The 19,179-nt window shown below is 48.1% G+C and overlaps 1 protein-coding gene across 11 annotated transcripts in view; it reads right to left on the bottom strand.

The window, feature by feature from the left end:
* Positions 1-19,179, bottom strand: part of EIF4G1 (eukaryotic translation initiation factor 4 gamma 1) — a 1,670,216-nt gene that overhangs the window by 1,166,949 nt on the left and 484,088 nt on the right. For all 11 annotated transcript variants that reach the window (XM_069618798.1, XM_069618805.1, XM_069618804.1 and 8 more), the window contains one exon: positions 3,778-3,883. In XM_069618798.1, the coding sequence (XP_069474899.1) occupies positions 3,778-3,849 (72 nt within the window). In that variant the 5' untranslated portion in view covers positions 3,850-3,883. The remainder of the gene's footprint in view (positions 1-3,777; positions 3,884-19,179) is intronic.

The following is a 19,179-nucleotide window of genomic DNA, read 5'->3' on the forward strand; positions in this document are numbered from 1 at the left end:
GGGAGCGGCAGGTGGGACCGAGGTGATCCAATGCTTGCTCAGGAAAGCGCGCCCGGATCAGCCAGTTGTCCAGGTAGGGGTAGATGTGAATCCCCCCCCCCCACCCCTCCACCCCGAGGTACGCTGCCACCACTACCATTAGCTTGGTGAAGACCCTCGGGTCGGAGGTCAATCCGAATGGCAGGACCCGAAACTGAAAGTGCGAGTCGCCAGTCGCAAACCTCAGGTACTTTGTGCTTGTGATGAATCGGCACATGAAAGTAAGCATCCTGTAGGTCGAGACCCCAACCAATCCTGAAGTTGAAGGGCCTGGAGGACGAGCAAGTAACTGTATTGAACTTGTCCTTCCTGAGAAGTTTGTTCAACCAACGCAAGTCCAGGATGGGTCTCGATTCCCCCAGTCTTTCTTTGGGATAAAAAAATAAGGGGGAAACCATTGCTTGTTCATCTCCGCTACAGGAACCAGTTCTACAGCGCCTTTCTCCAGCAGGGTTAAGATTTTGTGCACAAGGAACGGATCTGGAAGCTTCAAAGAGTTTCCCCGATTGTGAGGAGGCCGCTTTAGGAGGAGTAGGCAGTACCTTGTGGGCTATTGTATCCAGAACCCATGCATCCGAAGTAAAGCCTTGCCACTCTTCGAGATGCTGAGACAGTCTGCCCCCAACCGGCGAACAATGGGACATTTTTGGAGTAGCTGCGGCAGAGCATGAAGGCAAAGAGGCAGCTGCCTGAGCGGCTTTGGCACCTCTATTTTCCCCGACCACCACAGGTACTTTTGCGCTGAACCCTTTGACTGGCTACCCCTCTCTTTCTACCAAAGGAAGAGTAGTAACAAAAAGAACCTCCCCTCCACTGCTGTCCCCTAGGACGTAAAGGCAGGAGGTTGGTGCACAGCTGCGTTTAAAGATTTTTCCTCAGCTTTCAAGGTCTGCAACCTCTCAAGGCTCTAGTCAGCCTTGTTGGCAAACAAATGTGTGCCATCAAAGGGCATGTTCAAAAGACGGGCTTGCACATCCGGGTATAATGGTGATCCCAGCCATGGACCAGCTAACACCGTCGGCCGTATCCAAATCCGGCTGATGGGATTCGCACATGGCATCCTTGCCATCTTGCATGAGAGCAAGGAACCCATAGCTTGCTTCCCCCCCTCAGGAATATGCTCAGCCGCTAAAAAAAAGTGCCACAGAGTGTGAAAACCTTGCTAAGGCACAATTGGAGTTGGCTGATTTCAAGGCTATATTTACCACAGAAAATACCTTGCAAGCCCAACCGTCAAGGCGTTTGTCGTCCCTATCAGGAGGGATGAAGGGTATGACACCTGCCTCGAGGTGGACGCAGCCGCCTGAACCACCAAACACTCGGGAGTGGGGTGAGTGAATAAGTAGCTGGGGTCGCCAATGGAAGGGTGGTACTTCTTTGTCAATGATTTGTTAACAGCCGGAAGAGATTCCAGAGGTGCCAAGCAGCTGCCACCTTTTTTGTAAAGTGAGATGAAAAGGTAACACCGGGTCAGAGGACGGACCTTTTGTCTAAGATGTCTGTAAGATCATCTTGCACAAAATCTTCAGGACTGGACCAGCCCAGATACTCTGACCCTAGCCATGAGCCACCTGTATGACTCAGTATGAGCCCCCATGCTCAGGCCTGCCAAATTCCACTTCCGGAGAAGTGTCCCATCCACTGGCATCATGAAGGGTTTGCCTCAACTCCTCCAACTGACTGTCTCCAGAAAAGACAGGAGCCACATCATGCTCAACAGGGTCCTTGAAGTCAGACTTTTCTTCCCTCTGGATGAAATTTATGAGGAGGTGAAAACCTGGGCTGGGGACAGAAGAGGGCCTGGAGTCCACCACTGGCCTCACAGACCTAGCAGTAGCCTTCCTTGGAGGACGCACCAGATCAGGTTAGTCCAATGGTAAATTTCAGGCAAAAATCCCCGTAGGTGTTCAGGGCACCTAAGGCTTCGACGCTGAGAGCTTTGACAGCTTTGTCGCAGAGAGTGCCGAAGGCTTCGGTGTCGACAATGGTGCCGACGGTGCTGTGGGCTGATAAGGCAGAGCCTCGACGCCCGAGTCCGACAGACACGACACCGACCGAGTCGATGCAGGCTCCGAGCCCGTAGCTGGTTGCAGCGGCCTCGCTGGAGACGAGGACCGAGACCTGGAAGCAGGTCTCTTGCGACTATCCAAAGCCTTGTCCGAACGCAACCCGAGCCCGAAGGTGTGCAAGCCACAGTACGAGACCGTTCCTTGCCGGCTTCGTTAGAAGGTGCGACCGGAACAGTGCCCAGCGATTGAAATAGCGCCAACTTCTGCTCCTTAAAAGGAAGTACATTCCTCCGGAGTCGAGGACTTTGTCGGGCATGCCACTTTCCTCACGGCTCCATCCTTTGACAGGGGAGGCGACTGGTGACGGCGCTTCAGAGAATGCTGCAGCGAGTAAGTAGAATGGCGGGAACCACTCTGCGACGAGAAAAACGCGGTGAGTCACCTCGAGTTGTCAGTGGACACCCCTTTGGATTTTGATTTAGAACTACGGGGCTAACTGGGCTTAGAACCCCTACCTACCTGGAGCTTCCACTTAAGCTCCCGCAAGTCCTTGGCAGTCAGCGACTGGCATTTTGAACACTCGCCCAAGAACCACAAACAAATGCGATGCATGTCGGTGATCGACATTTTAGACTTGCAGTCCCGGCAAGTCTTGAAGCCAGACCGCAGAGTCAGAGAGGTCGAAGAAGACATCTCTACGATGAAACACACGAGGCGCGCACAGTTCTCGAAGCAAACACGTTTGCGAAAAAAACGGAAGGCATTTGAGACACTTCGACCCGACATAATCGACGCAGGACGCCCTCTGCCGAAAAAGTTTCCCAAGTGCAAAGCTGTGGACATTACATGTCAAAGATGTGGATTACGTTGGAAGACACAATCCATTCGAAGTTTACATTAAGACATTGCAAACACTTCAACAAATGCATACAGTTCATTCCAACGTCCTCCTTGCTACTGTAGGTAGAGTAGAATTGGGCACAGACTCCAAGCCTTCACAAAAAAAGTAAAGGCATCTAAAATGTATTTTGGGAATTTAGATGGGGTTGCTTGGGGGAGTGAGAGGGTTGCTGGAGTGAGACATCAATTCTGAGCAGAACACCTTGGAGTTCACCTTAAAGATTGCAGATGTCATGTAATGTCACCAAGTAACATTGTTAAAAGACAAAATGAGAACTAAATTTGCAGCTAAACTTACAGGCAGCCAATCTAAAAAACACTGGGAAGGTGGGGTGAGAAAAGCAAACAAGTCTTTCGATCACTCCTAATCCCTAAGCAGAAATAAAGTACAGTACAAGTGCCTCACCAGTGTTGAGTATACCTTGTACATCCAGATAAGACAAATGGGAGCTCCTTTAGACACTTCTACATGAAGCATGGCTGTGGTACAGTATCAATGCATGTGTTGGAAAACTTTGCCAACAGCCTCTGATGCCATGGCAGGACATAGGCCCAGCAGTTGGATTGGTGGAAGGGTCACAAGCTATAGCCCCAGTCTTGGGAGGATAGCTCAGGGGCAACGTGCTAGCCTTGGAAGCAAGCCATGGAGCAACACAGGTTCAATCCCTGGGCCCATGCTTAGAAATCTCTGGGCATTAAGAACGTTATAAATGACCCATCTTATCATACAAATTACTGCCATAGCAATTAGGAAGAAGGCAACCTTGCGCTACTCTGCAGATTCAGAATCTCTTGGTGGTTATTTAACAATTAAAGCAAAAGCCATTACCTGTGAAAGTCCAGGAGAAGGGGCAGGGTGTGGGATTGTTGAGGGTCCTATTGGCTGTGGTGCTTTGTTCATCTCATGTGGTGCTGCATAAGGAACCCCTTACTACCTGTTGATTACAAAAAAAAACACAAGATATCACAATATGAATTGACATCACTTATGGAGAATACATGTGGTCAGGTGTTTGGTTAGACTAGAGAGACAGGCAAGACTGGGATTCTCTAGACTTCACTTAGCTGGCCTATTGGTAGCTGTGGTTGCGCCGTCAAGGATAAAGCAAAACAAAAAGGTGATGGCTGGAAGATTTAGAATTAATCTAACCCTCTGGCATTGCTCTGGGCAACCCTCCAGACCATCATGTGTTGCCTGCCAAGCAATTACAAAAGGGGAAAGTCTACATGCAAACCAGGCTTGGCCCCACCCCAAAAAGGGGCAGTACAGCCCAAACTGCTTGGTCACATTCCTTCTCCACAAGCATCCCCATAAATGATTCGGCCTTGTTGGGCCTCAGTGAGAAGCAGCTTGGGTCTCAAGGCCAGCAGGCGCGGGACACATCTGGGCATACCCATCCCACTCGGTGTGGCTAGCAAAACAAAAGGTAATGGCTGGAAGGTTAAGAATGTATCTTAACCTCTGGTATTGCTCTGCTCACCGATATATGCCTATTGTCCTCCCCCCACCCCTCTTTTTTTATGGCTTGGCAGGCGAAGAATGATGGCCTTGAGGTTTCCCAGAGCAATACCAGGTAAAGATTAATTCTAAACCTTCCAGCCATCACCTGTTTTGCTATGAGCAATCAAGGCTGTCAGGAAGTGGATATTAAGTGCACAAGAATGCAGTCAAGGTACCTTACAACTGAGGATATAAAATGCTTCAGTGTGCAGTTTTGAAGAGACTGGATGGACCAACTAGCTCAGGTAAAACGTTATGTACAGAGAAGGATGACGCATTTTGCAAGGTATGTTGAAGTCTATTGTGTAAGGGCGAAATGCAGGGTCATGGGTCAGTTTTATATTCACTGAAGCACGTTAAAGTCACTGTCCGTAATAGGATGCAGCACAGGGAAAGCTATAGGTTAAGATGGATTTCTAGAATCTGTGCTGATTGACAGATTTTAGGAGGCCACCCTAGTTCTGAATGGGGAGCGCTGAGAAATTTGCCAAAACCCAATCAAGGTACATGGATGAGCAGTCAAGGCTTAGCCTCAGGAGCGTGAGTGGGGTCAGAGGCCCTCAATGAGTTCACACAGAATAGCATACAATTGTATTTAGACAGTTATAAAGATATAGTTATTTATTTTGGGCCTTTAGAACACTGAAAAATGTAACTTCGTACTAGCACACAGCACTATAACAAATATATACAATCACCATAGGTTCACTTAATAGACCGCAAATAACGTAACCTAGCAATAAAGGTAAGCAATCCAGATGCACTCAAAGATGGGAACCAATCACAAAAACAATCTTAACTTCAAAAGTCCAAACCCCAAAATGAAGGGGGCTTTGGGCCCAAACAGGGTCCAACAATGGTTCTCACAGGTACGAGTTCTTTAAAAAAGGATGCGATGGGTTTGTGGCGATTAGTGTCAAATGTTTTAAAGGTTCTACATTAATTTAACCATGGATAGGTAAGTTCTCTCCTTTTTTCCAGACCCAAGGCTAGCTCAGGGTCAGGATACAAGACCATGCTTGACAACCAAAGGCAGGCCGGAAACCAATGGTTCCCAACAGGTCTTCCGGGCCCCCACCCTACTTCATCCCCAGAGTTCGATTTTCCCAGGTGACGCTATGGATCGTCTGGAGGGGCTCGCTCTTCTGCCCTGTGTTGCTGCGAGAGGTGCTCAGTAGTTGCAGGTCCGAGGATTGGGTGCAACTGCAAGATTCAATCCAGCTCAGCATAGAAAGACAGAACTCAACAATGCAGGCCTACTTGGGACACTGCACAGGATGAGGAAAGTGTTCCAGCAACGATCACTGTTTGCAGACGAAAGACTCATTCCAGACGCGGTCACAACAGTGGCTCCAATATAGGTTGCCTTGAACCTCGGAATTCAAGGCGGGGGGAGAGAAACTGCTTGTGCCAGAAGCTGGCAACCACCGCAAATCGGCAACACTACTGGCAAGGTAGCCCATGAGGGGCTGATCATTCCACCGGGAAATCCAGGGGCACTTCCATAGGCTCTGAAGGGCTGGATCCTAGAGTAGGCATCGAGACTAGTTTGGTACACTGTTCCATGGGAGGAAGCAGCACTCTGCGTTTTCAGAGATCAGGCAGAGGAGCAGGGCTTCACCAGGCCAGACACTAGAAGGGATGCTAGGCCACTTCAGGAGTCGGCTTTGGGTCAACAGACTGCTGCTCTTTGAGGGAATTTTGGCTCCAATGTAGATCTTCATAGCTGCAGAAGTTGCCCTCCTATGCAGAATTTGTGCTAGGAGTAAGTTCAAGCCCTCCCCCAACTACAACGGAAAGGATCTGCACCATTCAAACTGCAAATTGTATAATCAGGGGCCGCTACCGGTTTCACATTCACCCCAGTAGCAGACACTGTCAAAAGTGATGTTGACTGAACTATACAGTCCGAGCCCCCTTCATGGGCCCCACACACAAAGGCTGACTAGTCCGCAAAAGCAGCATGTTTCTTAGACAAATGCATGACTGTATAAGGACTTTCCTGACCCAAGAAAGCAGCAAGGTGGCCAAACGAGCAAAATCTTGTGGCAGAACTATTTTAGGTCACAAATGAAAACATCTACCCCTCCAGCCTCCTCCCCCCCCCTCCAGCCTCTCGCACCAAACCCATCCTCCACACTCCAAATTTTTTCTTCAATTCTCCCTCTTCCCACTTCTCCCCACACATCCTCACCCCACCAACTCACTTCTCTTCGATAAGTGCGGTAAGGGCCACCCTTGCCAACACACCAATATCAATAGCCCCCCCCTCCCAGTCCCCTCTCCCCCATTCTCCGATCTGTATTCCCCTCTCCAAAACCCCATATCCCTCTTGCCCACCTTCTGTTCTCATGCCCTCCTCGGAACACCCTATCCTATGCCACCTCTGCACTCAAGTCCTCGCACCCCCTGTCCTACAACACACCCGCATCTCTAGCCCCGTTAGGCCCTCCCTCTCCTTATCCAACACACCAACCCCCTGCTTTTACCCATAATACACAGGGCCCACCCCCCAAATTCCCCTCCGGAACGTAAACATACTCTCTTGCATACTCAACACCAGGTCTGCTTCCAAAAACAAAATTAACATATTGGACTCCAAGACGAAAACCCATCACAGAGACCTGGTTTGCAGACTATTTAAAACCTTCTACACATGAGGCATTCCTGCCTAGGTACACCTAGATTGTTCAGAATAGACTCAGAAGAGGAGGGCTGGCCATCCTACACAAACACCAGATCCCAGTCCTACAAAGACATCTTAGCCTGCAGCATCAACTGTGAATCATTGCTTGTAAAATTCCAACTTTCCCCTGCTAGCTCCCACAGCTTTCTACTCCTAGCTAGACCCCCTGGCTGCAACAGGAATTTTGCAAACTAAGTCAAGCTCAAATTCACCATCCTTCACTCACCATATTAGGAAAATTCAACATCGGATTTGACACTCCCTCAAACCCCACAATCCACTCCCTTATGGATAAGCTAGAAGCCCTCAACTTAACAGAACTATTGCTCCCCACCTGCACAACAGGCCACACCCTCGGTGTGATAGTCAGCGCCACAAATCGTATATCTACCCCCCCTACTTTAATCTGGACAGATCACTCTGCAATCTTCTCCCTCCTGTCCTCCCCTCCACCCTTCTTCAGTCTCTCCAGCCAGCTCTCGAGCCACTCTCTCTCACACCCTTCTCTGGAATAAAGTCACAATTAAACCAGATCTAGTTAATTCCCTCAATTCATTCCTAGAATCCACTCCAATAAAGTCCTCCTCCCCACTGATCTTTGTTCACTGGCTCTCCAGTGCCCTCATCTACTCTTCCCCCCCCTCCCACTCCTCACTAAGTAACGTACCTTTCACAGACCAGGCCCCAGCCCAAAAATGGTACACAACCCACTTCAAATCTATCAAAACTCAAGCACTGCCTGGGGAGGACTGGGAATCAACCCCACTCAAATCAAAACCTCTAGCAAGACTGACAAGGACCTACCGGTCAGAAATTAGGAAAGCCAAAAAACGTCTACAGGAACCAAATCCTGAACTCCCGCCCCACGCATGGCACTGCACAGGATCACAGAATTCTAGATGGAAGTTTGCTCCACCTCCCTCCCCACAACTCCTAATCTGTGTGACACCCTGTCCGAACACTTCCACAACATTGCTATTGAGAGACACCAGGCCATCCTTTCCAAAATAGCACTGATGCCCCCTACACCTCCCACCCATCCCCTGACCCACCTGCCTCCCTATGCCAGTCTTCTCTTTCTCACCCATCTCACAACTCGAGTTCCACATTCTCCTCACACAAAGCCACTCGTCGGGCTCACCTGGAGACTGCCAGCTCCCCCGTTCTCAAGTACATCCTTACAACCTGTGCTGGATAGCATTGCACAATCAGTCCCACTCCTCTGGAATCTTCCCGAAAGCCTTCAAAACCTATATCAAACCTTTAAAAAAACTCACTGGCCCCACTCATTTCTCTGATCCAACTACCCATTTCCAACACCTGCTTCATTGCCAAACTCCTTAACCACACTCAATGGTGGAAAGGGAAAATATTTAACAGGGGAATCCTGCAAGGGTGGGTGTGGAGTTTGGAGAAGGCGACAGTTCTGAGTGGGCAGAGCTGGCAGTTAAACTCTGCTGAAAGGAAATTTTGAAAGTAATAGTTTTAAATGTTGCCATTTCTGTCATGCGGTTTCTTTCCAAACTCCACACTGCATATACATTCCGCTTTAAATCCCTTCCATGGAAGTGGTGCACCCAAAATACTGCAATGCAGTGATCCTTAGTACATTAAGGGATCCATAGACACGCTCTACAGTAGAAGGCTACCAGAGTAGCTCAGCGGGTTGAGAAACCAATGCAGATAGGTTATATATCAAAAACTGGTTGATAGTCGAATTACTTTTTGCAATTCCCTAAGTGCTATAAAATGCATCTGGCCAGGGGATTGGTTGGTGGATTATATTCAGGGCAGACTTGAGGGCATTTCTGTCTCTGTAGTGAAAATCAAACGTTGGCACCCAAGAACCCACAATTTAATTTCCCAATAACTGCTGTTGGCACAACAGAAGCATTTATTCGTGATTCAGCAGTTTGACGAACATAGAAAACCTTAATAAATATAACCTGTGATCAAATAACTGACGGGGCACACAAACAGGGTGTGTGTGGTAGTCAGAAAAAAAAACATTTCCAAGGAAACTAGCGAATGCAATTTTACGCAGCATTTTTGAGTTTGGAAATTACTTTGAAGTGTAAGATGCACATTTGGAAAACAATATTGTCCCAACATGTAGAAAGCCTGCTTTTAACAGTGATGGTCATGGCCCATTGATTCTTGTGGTGGCCCTTTCAGGCCAGAAGAAAAATAAATTTAAAAAAAAGGCTAGCAGATGAAGCCTGCAAACATGCAAATGTCGGCTCGGGAAAAACGCACAGAGCAGATTAGATTAAAGCCTTGTCATGGCAGAGGCAATTCGGGTCCGAGATCCAGGGAGATATCGGAAGCCAAATCTCAAATCCGGCCCATTGACCAGCGCTGACCGCATTGCATTTCAACCGCTCTGCCTCTTCACAGAATCCAACAACCTTCTTGGCCCCAGCCCAAACAGATTCCTCCCTTGTGTCGGTTTGGGACGACTTGAAAAGAACTGATGACGCAGAAAGAAGTGCATCACTCATCCTTTTCAACCCATCTGCTGCCTTCAATAACATTGACCACACCAGACAGACTGGCTACACTCCTTAGCAATCATGGACGCTCCAACAGATCTCCATATCGAATCGCTCACTAATCATGCTCCTCCACTTTCTTCATCTCTTAACCAGTGCCAAAAGAGGTTCTGCAGGGAGCTTAAGTCTACCCTCTTCAGTTTCTACCTTTGCCTCTCCCAACCCTCATCCGATCTCATAACCTTATCTGCTACAACTACACCCAGATCCTCCTCATAGAATTCCAAGTATGCAGCAAAACCACCCCCCCACCCCCATCACCTGGCCACACTCCTAGGACCTCGCCCAGCAACATCCAGTCCTGCGAAAAGTGTTGGGCTCCACATTGGACTATAATCTATCCCTCTCAGACACACACTGTCCAGAACCTGCTTCTTCCACCTATGCATACTCGGGCGAATGTTCCAGTGCTTCACCTACCCACACCGAATCAGTTAGCCTTGCCATCATCCTCGCCTGCATAGATTATGCAAACTGCCTCTATCTAGGCACCCCGCCATACCAGTTTAGGGAATGCTAACAAATCCAAAACACTGCCGCCAGTCTCCTCTCACGAGAAAACATTAGCCCCTCAGAGTCATACACTGGCTCCCTATTGGTCAACGGACTAAGTTTAAAGACATGTGCGTAACTCTGCGTGCCGTCCACAACACAGGACCCGAATTCCTCTAGAATAAACTCATACGCCATCAACCCACCAGGAACCTCAGATCTGGCTCTGCTCTTCTAGTTATCCGACCCATCGCCACCCCCCCCCCCCACCCATTACAATTCTAACCAGATTGGGATGATCCTCCAATTTCCATCCATGCATCTATCATTTGAAACAATCTTCATGTCCACATCCAGGGTATTGAGGACCACCTCTCATTCAGAAAGGTCCTCAAAACTTGGCTATTCCTTACTACAAACTGAAATCCTCTTCATCGCCCTTTTCTATCACCGTAGTACCATTTACAATCACCAGCCTCTCATCGAAACACCAAAAAAAAAAGTCACGTTTGCAGCCGGTGCGATCCGCCGTACACACCAATCCATACCATCACTCACACACAAACCATCAGATGGATGCCGGCCTTTGTCACGGCAGCCCAAACTGCTAACTCTACCCCAGATCACTTTACACACAAGAACACACACCGGCCCGGGGCCTACCTCGTCGAGGCTACCAGTATAAAACTGACAGTCTGAGGGCAGCATGTATGTTCTCAATGGAAAGTTTCAGGGTAACCAAGCAGGACATAAGTCATTGTTACAGCCACCTCAGCTGCACACCAAGAGGACCCATACTGGTACACCCTTCTCTTGTCAAATAGCCAAGAGGATTGCCTAAAACAACTCTGAATGCTTGATTAGATGAATTGTAGGGGGTAGGCAATGTGGTGCACCTAGTTGAATTTGTTTGTGGGGGAATGTGACTCAATGGATTTTACTGTGGCAGGAATGGTGCAGCACTCCGTTAGCCTGACCATTTACGTACATATTCTATGATTATATCCCCAGCACTCTGAAGATCATAGGGAGAACCGGCCCAATGCGACTGAAGTCCTTGGCGGACAGACTTAATTGCACCAAGATGTATTAAGATTGCACCTCTGTGCCTAAAGAGGTCGAGGTAGGTTGTCAATGCTCCACGGCCTGGCACAGGACCAGAATTTTATGATATTAGCCTGCTTAAATGCTTACAATCCCTTTAAGGGCAGCCATGGGGTTGTACCGAGATATGCGGGTAGCCTGGCATTACAACCAGAATAAAGCACTAACAGGTTAACACATCTTAAACTTCTAGCATTTACGCCTTATGTTTAGCCCGCCCATGACGTTGAAAGATATATGTTGGTATCCCTACATTACACTTATTACTGCTTAGGCTAGCAGTTGAAAAACAGTGTTTACATGCAGACACCCTAGATATTGCACTTAAGACTCCTTTGGTTAGCATTTGTAGAACGTGGAAGATATGTACTAAGACTATAGAGGTAATCTGTTATTGCGCTTAGAGAAAGCCATTTTCCTAGTTTCTATGGCAGCTTGCTGGTCCTGCCTTGAAGATTTTCTAGAACACCCAGTCTGTTGCATTTGGTAGACTTGAGGGCAGCCTTTTCCATAGTGTCTAGGAAAGTCTACCAAGGTAGCTGGCTAATCTTCCCCCACAGAAAACCAGATGACAGACAAAGATGAGCCGCATCTGAGCTTAAGGTACGTATACAAATGCACCACTTCGGTGGACACCTGCCGCAGGCACGTCCATGCATCCATGCATGCACTTTAGAATGTAGTTATGACTACGACACAATCTAGCAAGTCACAACCATTTAGCACTGAAAACACGAGACTTGCATCAACATCTCTGCCATTATACTACAGCGACAGCCTATGACAAATTTCGGTCTAGCTGGATACATAGTCTCCTGCACTGGCGCTCTGCCGTGACCTCCCTCAGCACCAATCCACATGCATGACCTCGGATTGCTTATTGGAGCGTAGCCAGCCCTCCTAAATCCTCCTGGCCAAATTCACACATGCATCGTAAGCCTCCTCTGAGACCTTTCCCATACCTTGACTTCAGTCCCAGATTGCTTTCCTACCACAAAGTGTTGAGGCCCGACGAATGGGAAAATGCGCAAACTGTATTGCCTAATTTGATCGATTTTAATTGATCGAACAGTACATCTGGCCAAATTTGGCCTGTACCATTAGATCGATTAAAAATCTAATTTGACAATCCCTACCGAACATGGGGAACGGGGGTGTCCCCCACTTCCGGAGGATTGGGGATGGGACAAAAAAAAAAATGGTGGACCCTGCGGTGTCTGATCCGACCCACGTAGGAGGGACAGTACCAACATCGCAAGGTCAGAATGAAAGCGGACGCGTAAAAGGTAAGTGGTGGGGGGCGTGGGGTGGAGATGTATGGGGCATGGATTGGTTGATTATGCCACAGCCAACTCACACAGATCCATAAATAACTACAATAGCCATGCTTAGTAGCCATACATAAATGCAAACGTGCACACCAAAAATTATGCATAAACAAAAAAAGAAATTTAACTGCTTCAACCAACTTGTCTTTAGGCACACCATATTAACCTAAGATAGTTTTCTAGAATCTGGACCAGTGGAAAGGTTAAGAGGCCACCCTAGGTATAGTGAACAAGGAACTCTACTAGGTTAGCCGAAACCCAATTAAGGTAAAACATGGAGCAGACAAGGCTATTCTCTCAGGAGAAAGTGTGGTCAATGCCCCTCAATGAGACCACACAATATAATACACAATTTAATGTATAAAGATAAAATTATTATAGGCCTTTTGCTCACAAAAACATGCAACTACTAAGTGATATCGTACAATACTCTAACATACATTCAAATGACATTCTGCACAGGAAGTAAAATAATGCAGTAATGACAGAACTAAGTCACAAGTGAATTTCCGAACTACAGCAGTCCAATCCCCAACAGAATGAGGCCTTGTGCCAAAGTCACAGCAGCCACAATGCTTCCCCACAGAATATATGTAGTCTCTGTAGGTAAACTCTAATTTACGTGTTTGATAGTTCACAAAGAAGATATTCAACCAAGTTTACTAAAGGGAGTGGCCAATAAGTTTAGGAAACAAAGGGACTTGCTCCCAATGTTATACTATGGAGGAGAGGGAGGACAAATGCTTAGTGTTTACTTGCCCTCTTTACTGATTTTCCTAGGGGACTTAATAGGTCAACTTGGCAGGTGGTGGGGGTAGGTGTTGGATTTCCCCGCTGTTTGTTCCATTGAAAAGTGCTCAAGAGCCGCTGGTGCAAGGATTCTTCCGGTCAGGTCCAGATGCAAGGTGCAACTCCTGGCGATGAAGATGTGCAAGATTCAGTGATGCAGGCCTCTTCAGGACACTTGACAGGACGGGTGAACAGAAAGTTCCGGCAACGGTCACTGCACACTGATGCCAGGTGTCCCTTCAGTCGAGGTTGAAGAAGCTTCTCTAGAACAGGATCCCTTGATGCTGGGATGCTGAACTTAAAGGGAATATGACTTGCCACAAGCTGGCGACAAAGGTCCAGGTGCAACCATGAAACAGCAATGCTTCTGGCGAGGTAGCTCATTAGAGCTGGGCAGTCCAGGGACACTTCTGAAGGCTCAGGACGGCTTGATCATCAAGACCAGTTCCAACAGTAAAAGGGCTGAAGCACGGCTCTGAGTCTTGGAAGATCTAGTAGTCCAACAGGGCTTCACCTGCCAGAGGCAAGAAGGGATGCCAGGCCTCTTCAAGAGTCGTAGTCCTGTCGGCGGTTCATCTAGGAGGGAATTTTGACTTCAACGCTGTTCTGAGGAAATTGCTGCAAGAGTCATCCCCTTATCTAAAATACATCCTGGAAGCCAGTTCATGGCCACCAACGGTAAGGGACAAGTTGCTTACTAACTGGTTCTCCAGCCTAGGTCTAGAATGGATTCTCATGCTATGAATAGGCCCACTGTTCAGGTTGGGAATCCTTGGTAAAAAAAAGAAAGTTTTAAAATGTAAGCTAAAAACTGCATTTGTCACTTTTATAGCCTATTGCTGTCACTTTGGGTCATACTGCCCCAACCAAGGACACTCGTCCTCCTTGGCTCCACCCCCTATGGCCATCTTCAAATTTGGTCGCACCCGTAAAGTAGCACTAAGGACCCAAACAGAGCAGGGGAGGGTTTGCATGTGAAACCATGCAAACCCCATGCTGGAAAGCAAGCGTTACAGGTAACTAACTTGTCCCTTCTCCAGTATGCAGTCTTGAATTGCTTTACATGCTATGAATACGACTGCACAGCAGTACATATATACAGCCACGGGAGGTGGCAATGTTCAGCAGAAGCAATAAAAACGTACCCATGAAACACATTCACCTCAAGAAAACAAGTTGCGAAGTACTGCTTGTCCGACACGAAAACTCCATGGAATCCCTGTCGACAGTATAAGCTTGTGAAGGTGGCAATAGACTTCCACATCAGTCCTGCAGATATCCAGCAGGGGCACACCAGAGGAACGCTTGTGTTGCTCTAGAGGAAAGGGCCCTCGGTCTGCCAACGGCTTAATGGCCAGCTGATGGCAAAGCATGATGCCGACAGCCATCTAGAGATAAACCTTCCCATGACCCACAGGTCCAGAGTTCACAAACAGTTCAGAAGCCCTTCCGAAGTCCTTCGTGCGTGCCATAGAATGCCGATGAAGACATTTCGGCAGGTGAAAATGGGTTTGGGGGAGATTTGAGAAAAAAAAATGCAGCACCCAAGGCTCGTTAAAAAAGTCTGATGGGACCTTGGGCACAAAGTCGCTGGGTGGAATGACAAATCCAGAGACTTGCAAGAGCCTGGATCTCCTCAACCTCCTGGCCGAGGGGATAGCCATGAGGAACGTGGTTTTCCAAGAAACCTCAAGGGGGCCCCAATGCATAGGTTCAAACAGAGACCCCATGAGCTTTGTGAGCACCACCTTAAGCTCCCATGCAGGAGCCTCCACTGGTGGAAAAGTTCTTAAGAGGACCTGGAGGAATTCCTTGACAAGTCTATGCGACCACAGTAAGCATTTGCCGGGCATCCAGACATGCCCTGATTGACGCATATACAAGGCCAGCCTCGTCAAGCAAGCGAAAGTAAGTTAGTAGTAGCATGGAGAGATCTTCTCTGTCCGGCACCACACTGTAAAATGCATCCACTTGTGCTTATAATACCCAAGTGCAGATGGAGCTCTGGCCTTAACCAGAAAGTTCTTGCATTCCAAAAGGCAGCAAGTAGTGTCCAAACTCTAGTAGTGTAGGAGACAGGCCGCCAGGCTCAGGGACGCTGGGTTTTGTTGCAGGATGGACACTCCTCTTGAAAAGTCAAGGTGAGGCCGTCTGTATGCTGGCGCCACCAACTGGTGCAGGAGATTGAGTACCAGATCTGCCTTAGCCACACTGGTGCAATGAGAATCATCTTGCAGTGGGGCAGTTTGAGTGCGTTGATCACACGTAGCAGCAGAATTGGCGGTAGTGTGTACAGGAACCTGCCTTCACAGGGGTTTGAGAAGGCATCTCCCAAACTGTTTGCCTGAGGGAACCTGCTGGCAAACCGCTGGAACTTGGCGTTGGTCGCTGCAGTCAACAGGTCGATCTGAGATTTGCCCCATTTGCTGAAGATCTGAAAGGCTTGAGCTTGCTGGAGCTCCCACTCGTGGCAGGACCGTAGCTCCCTGCTGAGAGAATCCGTAAGTGTTTTGAACGCCTGCCAGGTGGCATGGGACCAGGAACAGTCAGTGAGCAATGGCCCACCGCCACAGGTTCTATGCCTCCAGATAGGACGTGCAATATCATCTGCCCTGCTTATTGATGCAATACATGGTGGTTGTGTTGTCCATAAAGACCCTGACCACCATTCCCAAGGGCTGAGGCTTGAAAGACAAGAGCCCAGAAAACTGCCTGTAGTTCGAGGATGTTTATATGCAACGCCTTCTCCTCCGAGAGCCGAAGACCTCTAGCATACAGTATTCCCTGTGTGCGTGCCCCAGCTTTCCAGGAAGGCATCGTCGTGACAGTCTCCAGATTCACAGGAGTCGTGAATGTTGCCCCCTGCGAGATTTGAGGTCGAATAGACCAGCAGTGCAGAGGTTGGTGGCAATCTTTATTGAGGGCTATCCTGTCATTCAATAAGCCGGAGATCGGTTTCCACCTGGTGTTCAGAAACTTCTGATGCTGCCTCATTTGCAGCTTGCAATGAGGGACCAGATGGATGCACACAATATCCCCAACAGAGATTTGATGAACCAGACAGTAGCAACGTTGGTCGGAAGCCAATGGACCTTCCACAGGATGGTCTTGGTATTTGTATTTATTAATTTGTATTGCGCGCCAGACCAGAGGCTAAGCGGGTGCAGGAGCAGACAAGATTATTCTCAGCTTAGTTACAGTGCTGTACAGTAGTTACAGTGAGTACATTAGTAGGAACAGTTACAATAGATGCAGTGATATACAATTTAAAATATTCAAATACACATGTTTATATGGTTTACAGTGGCAAGGTAGGTTAGGCGGTCGATTAACAGTCGTTATGTTTTATCCACTGGATGTAGTTATGTCTAAAGTGGGTGTAGGATTGAGGAGTCCTTCAGCAGGGCGATAGGGAGTTGCAGTGTTGGGCTGCTTTCACCTGAAAGCTATTGCCGCCCGTTTTGGTTCGTTTGAACCTGGGAACTGTGAGCAGATTTGCATTTGAAGTCCTGGTAGGTCTGTTCGGGGTATGAGAATGCATTACTTACCGTAAAAGCATTTCTGATGATTGTATCTGCTTAGATTCACATGCTGTGCATAGGTCCGACATCCAGTGGTCACTGCGGTATTGCATTTTGTTTTTCGTAGTCGAAAAGGGGACGTCGACAAGGCGTGTCTGAAACACTATCCCTATAGTGACGTGCGTTGTACCCACAATCCCTCACGCGTCGAGGTCCCTCTGTTTGTATTTTTCTGCCCTGAGGGAGCCTTCTAGACGTGAGTGAGTACAGAAAAGAGAGAGATATATAAAGGAAGTCTATGTTCCTTCCATCCGAGCGGGGAGGAAGGGCGGGCGCATGTGAATCTAAGCAGATACAATCATCAGAAATGCTTTTACGGTAAGTAATGCATTCTCTTCTGATGTTTGTTAATCTGCTTAGAATCACATGCTGTGTATAGACTAGCGAGCAGTACCCGGAGTTGGCGGTGGGTTATGAGAAGGAACAGAGAAAAGGTGTCGTAATACTGCCTGTCCCACCTGGGAGTCAGATCTAGAGTGTGTATCTAGACAGTAGTGTTTTGTAAAGGTGTGCACAGAACTCCAGGTAGCTGCTTTGCAGATGGACTCAAGGGGAACATTTGCAATGAATGCTATGGATGCCCCCGTGCCTCGAGTAGAGTGTGCTCTTGGCCTAAAGGGCAGTTCTCTCTTAGCAAGAGTATAGCAGAGAGTGATGCATTGAACAATCCATCTAGAAATAGTGGATTTTGAAACTGCATCTCCTTCTCTTCCTGCTGCCACCGAGACGAAGAACTGATTAGTCTTCCTCAGTGGTCTGGTTCTTTCCATGTAGAACATGACCGCTCTGCGTACATCTAGTGTGTGCAGAGTCCTTTCTCCCAAATTGGAAGGATTTTGAAAGAACGTTGGTAGTTCTATAGATTGGTTTACGTGGAATTTAGAAATAAATTTCGGAGCAAACCTAGGGTGAGTGCGTAGAACCACTTTATCTTTGTGAACTGTAACAAAGGGGTCTAGAATAGAAAGAGCCTGAAGTTCACTTACTCTCCTGATGGAGGTGATAGCTATTAAAAAAGCAGTCTTAAGCGTGAGGTGTTTAAGAGATGCTTTGTGCATGGGTTCGAATGGAGAGCCCATGAGTCTGGTAAGTACCACATTAAGGTCCCATCCGGGAGCTGGGTCAGCTATCGGGGGGTGTATTCTCTTTACTCCCTCCATGAAGGCCTTTATAACAGGGATCCTCCACCACGACACTTTGAGTTGGGAAGTGGTGTATGCAGAAAGTGCAGCTAGGTGGACTTTAATGGAGTTAAACACTAGACCTGAATCCAATAGGTGGGTCAGGTATAGGACCACATGTGTGGGAGAGCAGTCAATAGGGTTGATGCTTTTACTCCTGCACCAGATGACAAATCTTTTCCACTTGCTAGAATAGCAGTGGCGAGTGTTCGGTTTCCGGGCTTCCCTGAGGATGTCCATGCATCTTTGCGGGAGTTGTAGATGTCCGAACTCTATGATCTCAGGAGCCAAGCTGCTAAGTTCATGTTCTGGGGGCATGGATGCAGAGTCCTGCCTTTGTCCTGAGACAGCATGTTGTACGGGCAGGGGAGTTTTACTGGGGGGGATAGAGACATCTCCATCAAGTGAGCGAACCATGGTTGTCGTGCCCACATTGGGGCCACTAGTATCATGGTCACTTGTTCCTGGTGCATCTTGTGCACCACTTTGTTGAGAAGGGGAGTCGGGGGAAAAGCGTAAACAAATTTCCCTGACCATTGCATCGACAGACCGTTCCCCTTGGATTGGTTCTGGGGGTACCTGGAGGCGTAACTTAGGCATTGTGAGTTTTCCAGGGTTGCGAACAGGTCTATTTCTGGGAATCCCCATTGTGTGAAGACGTCGAAGACGATGTCTTCGTGCAGGCGCCATTCGTACTCTTTGGGCAGGGGGAAATCTCTGCTGAGACTGTCTGCTAGCAGATTGAGTTCCCCGGGTACATGTAGTGATAGTAGGAACATGTCCTGTTTGAGAGCCCACTTCCATATATTCTGGGCTAGCTTGGACAGGCCTGCAGAGTGGTTGCCCCCTTGCTTGTTGATGTAGTACATGGCTGTGGTGCTGTCTGTAAGGACCATTACTGTTTTGCCTTGTAGGTGTTCCTGGAAGGCTCTTAGCGCCTTGAACACAGCTAGTAGCTCCAGTAGATTTATGTGTTTGGATGCTACGTTCGGAGTCCACACTCCGTGAGCAGTCTGA

This window comes from Ambystoma mexicanum, chromosome 10 (assembly GCF_040938575.1).
Source record: "Ambystoma mexicanum isolate Mex_15411 chromosome 10, UKY_AmexF1_1, whole genome shotgun sequence".
Taxonomy (NCBI): Eukaryota; Metazoa; Chordata; class Amphibia; order Caudata; family Ambystomatidae; genus Ambystoma; species Ambystoma mexicanum.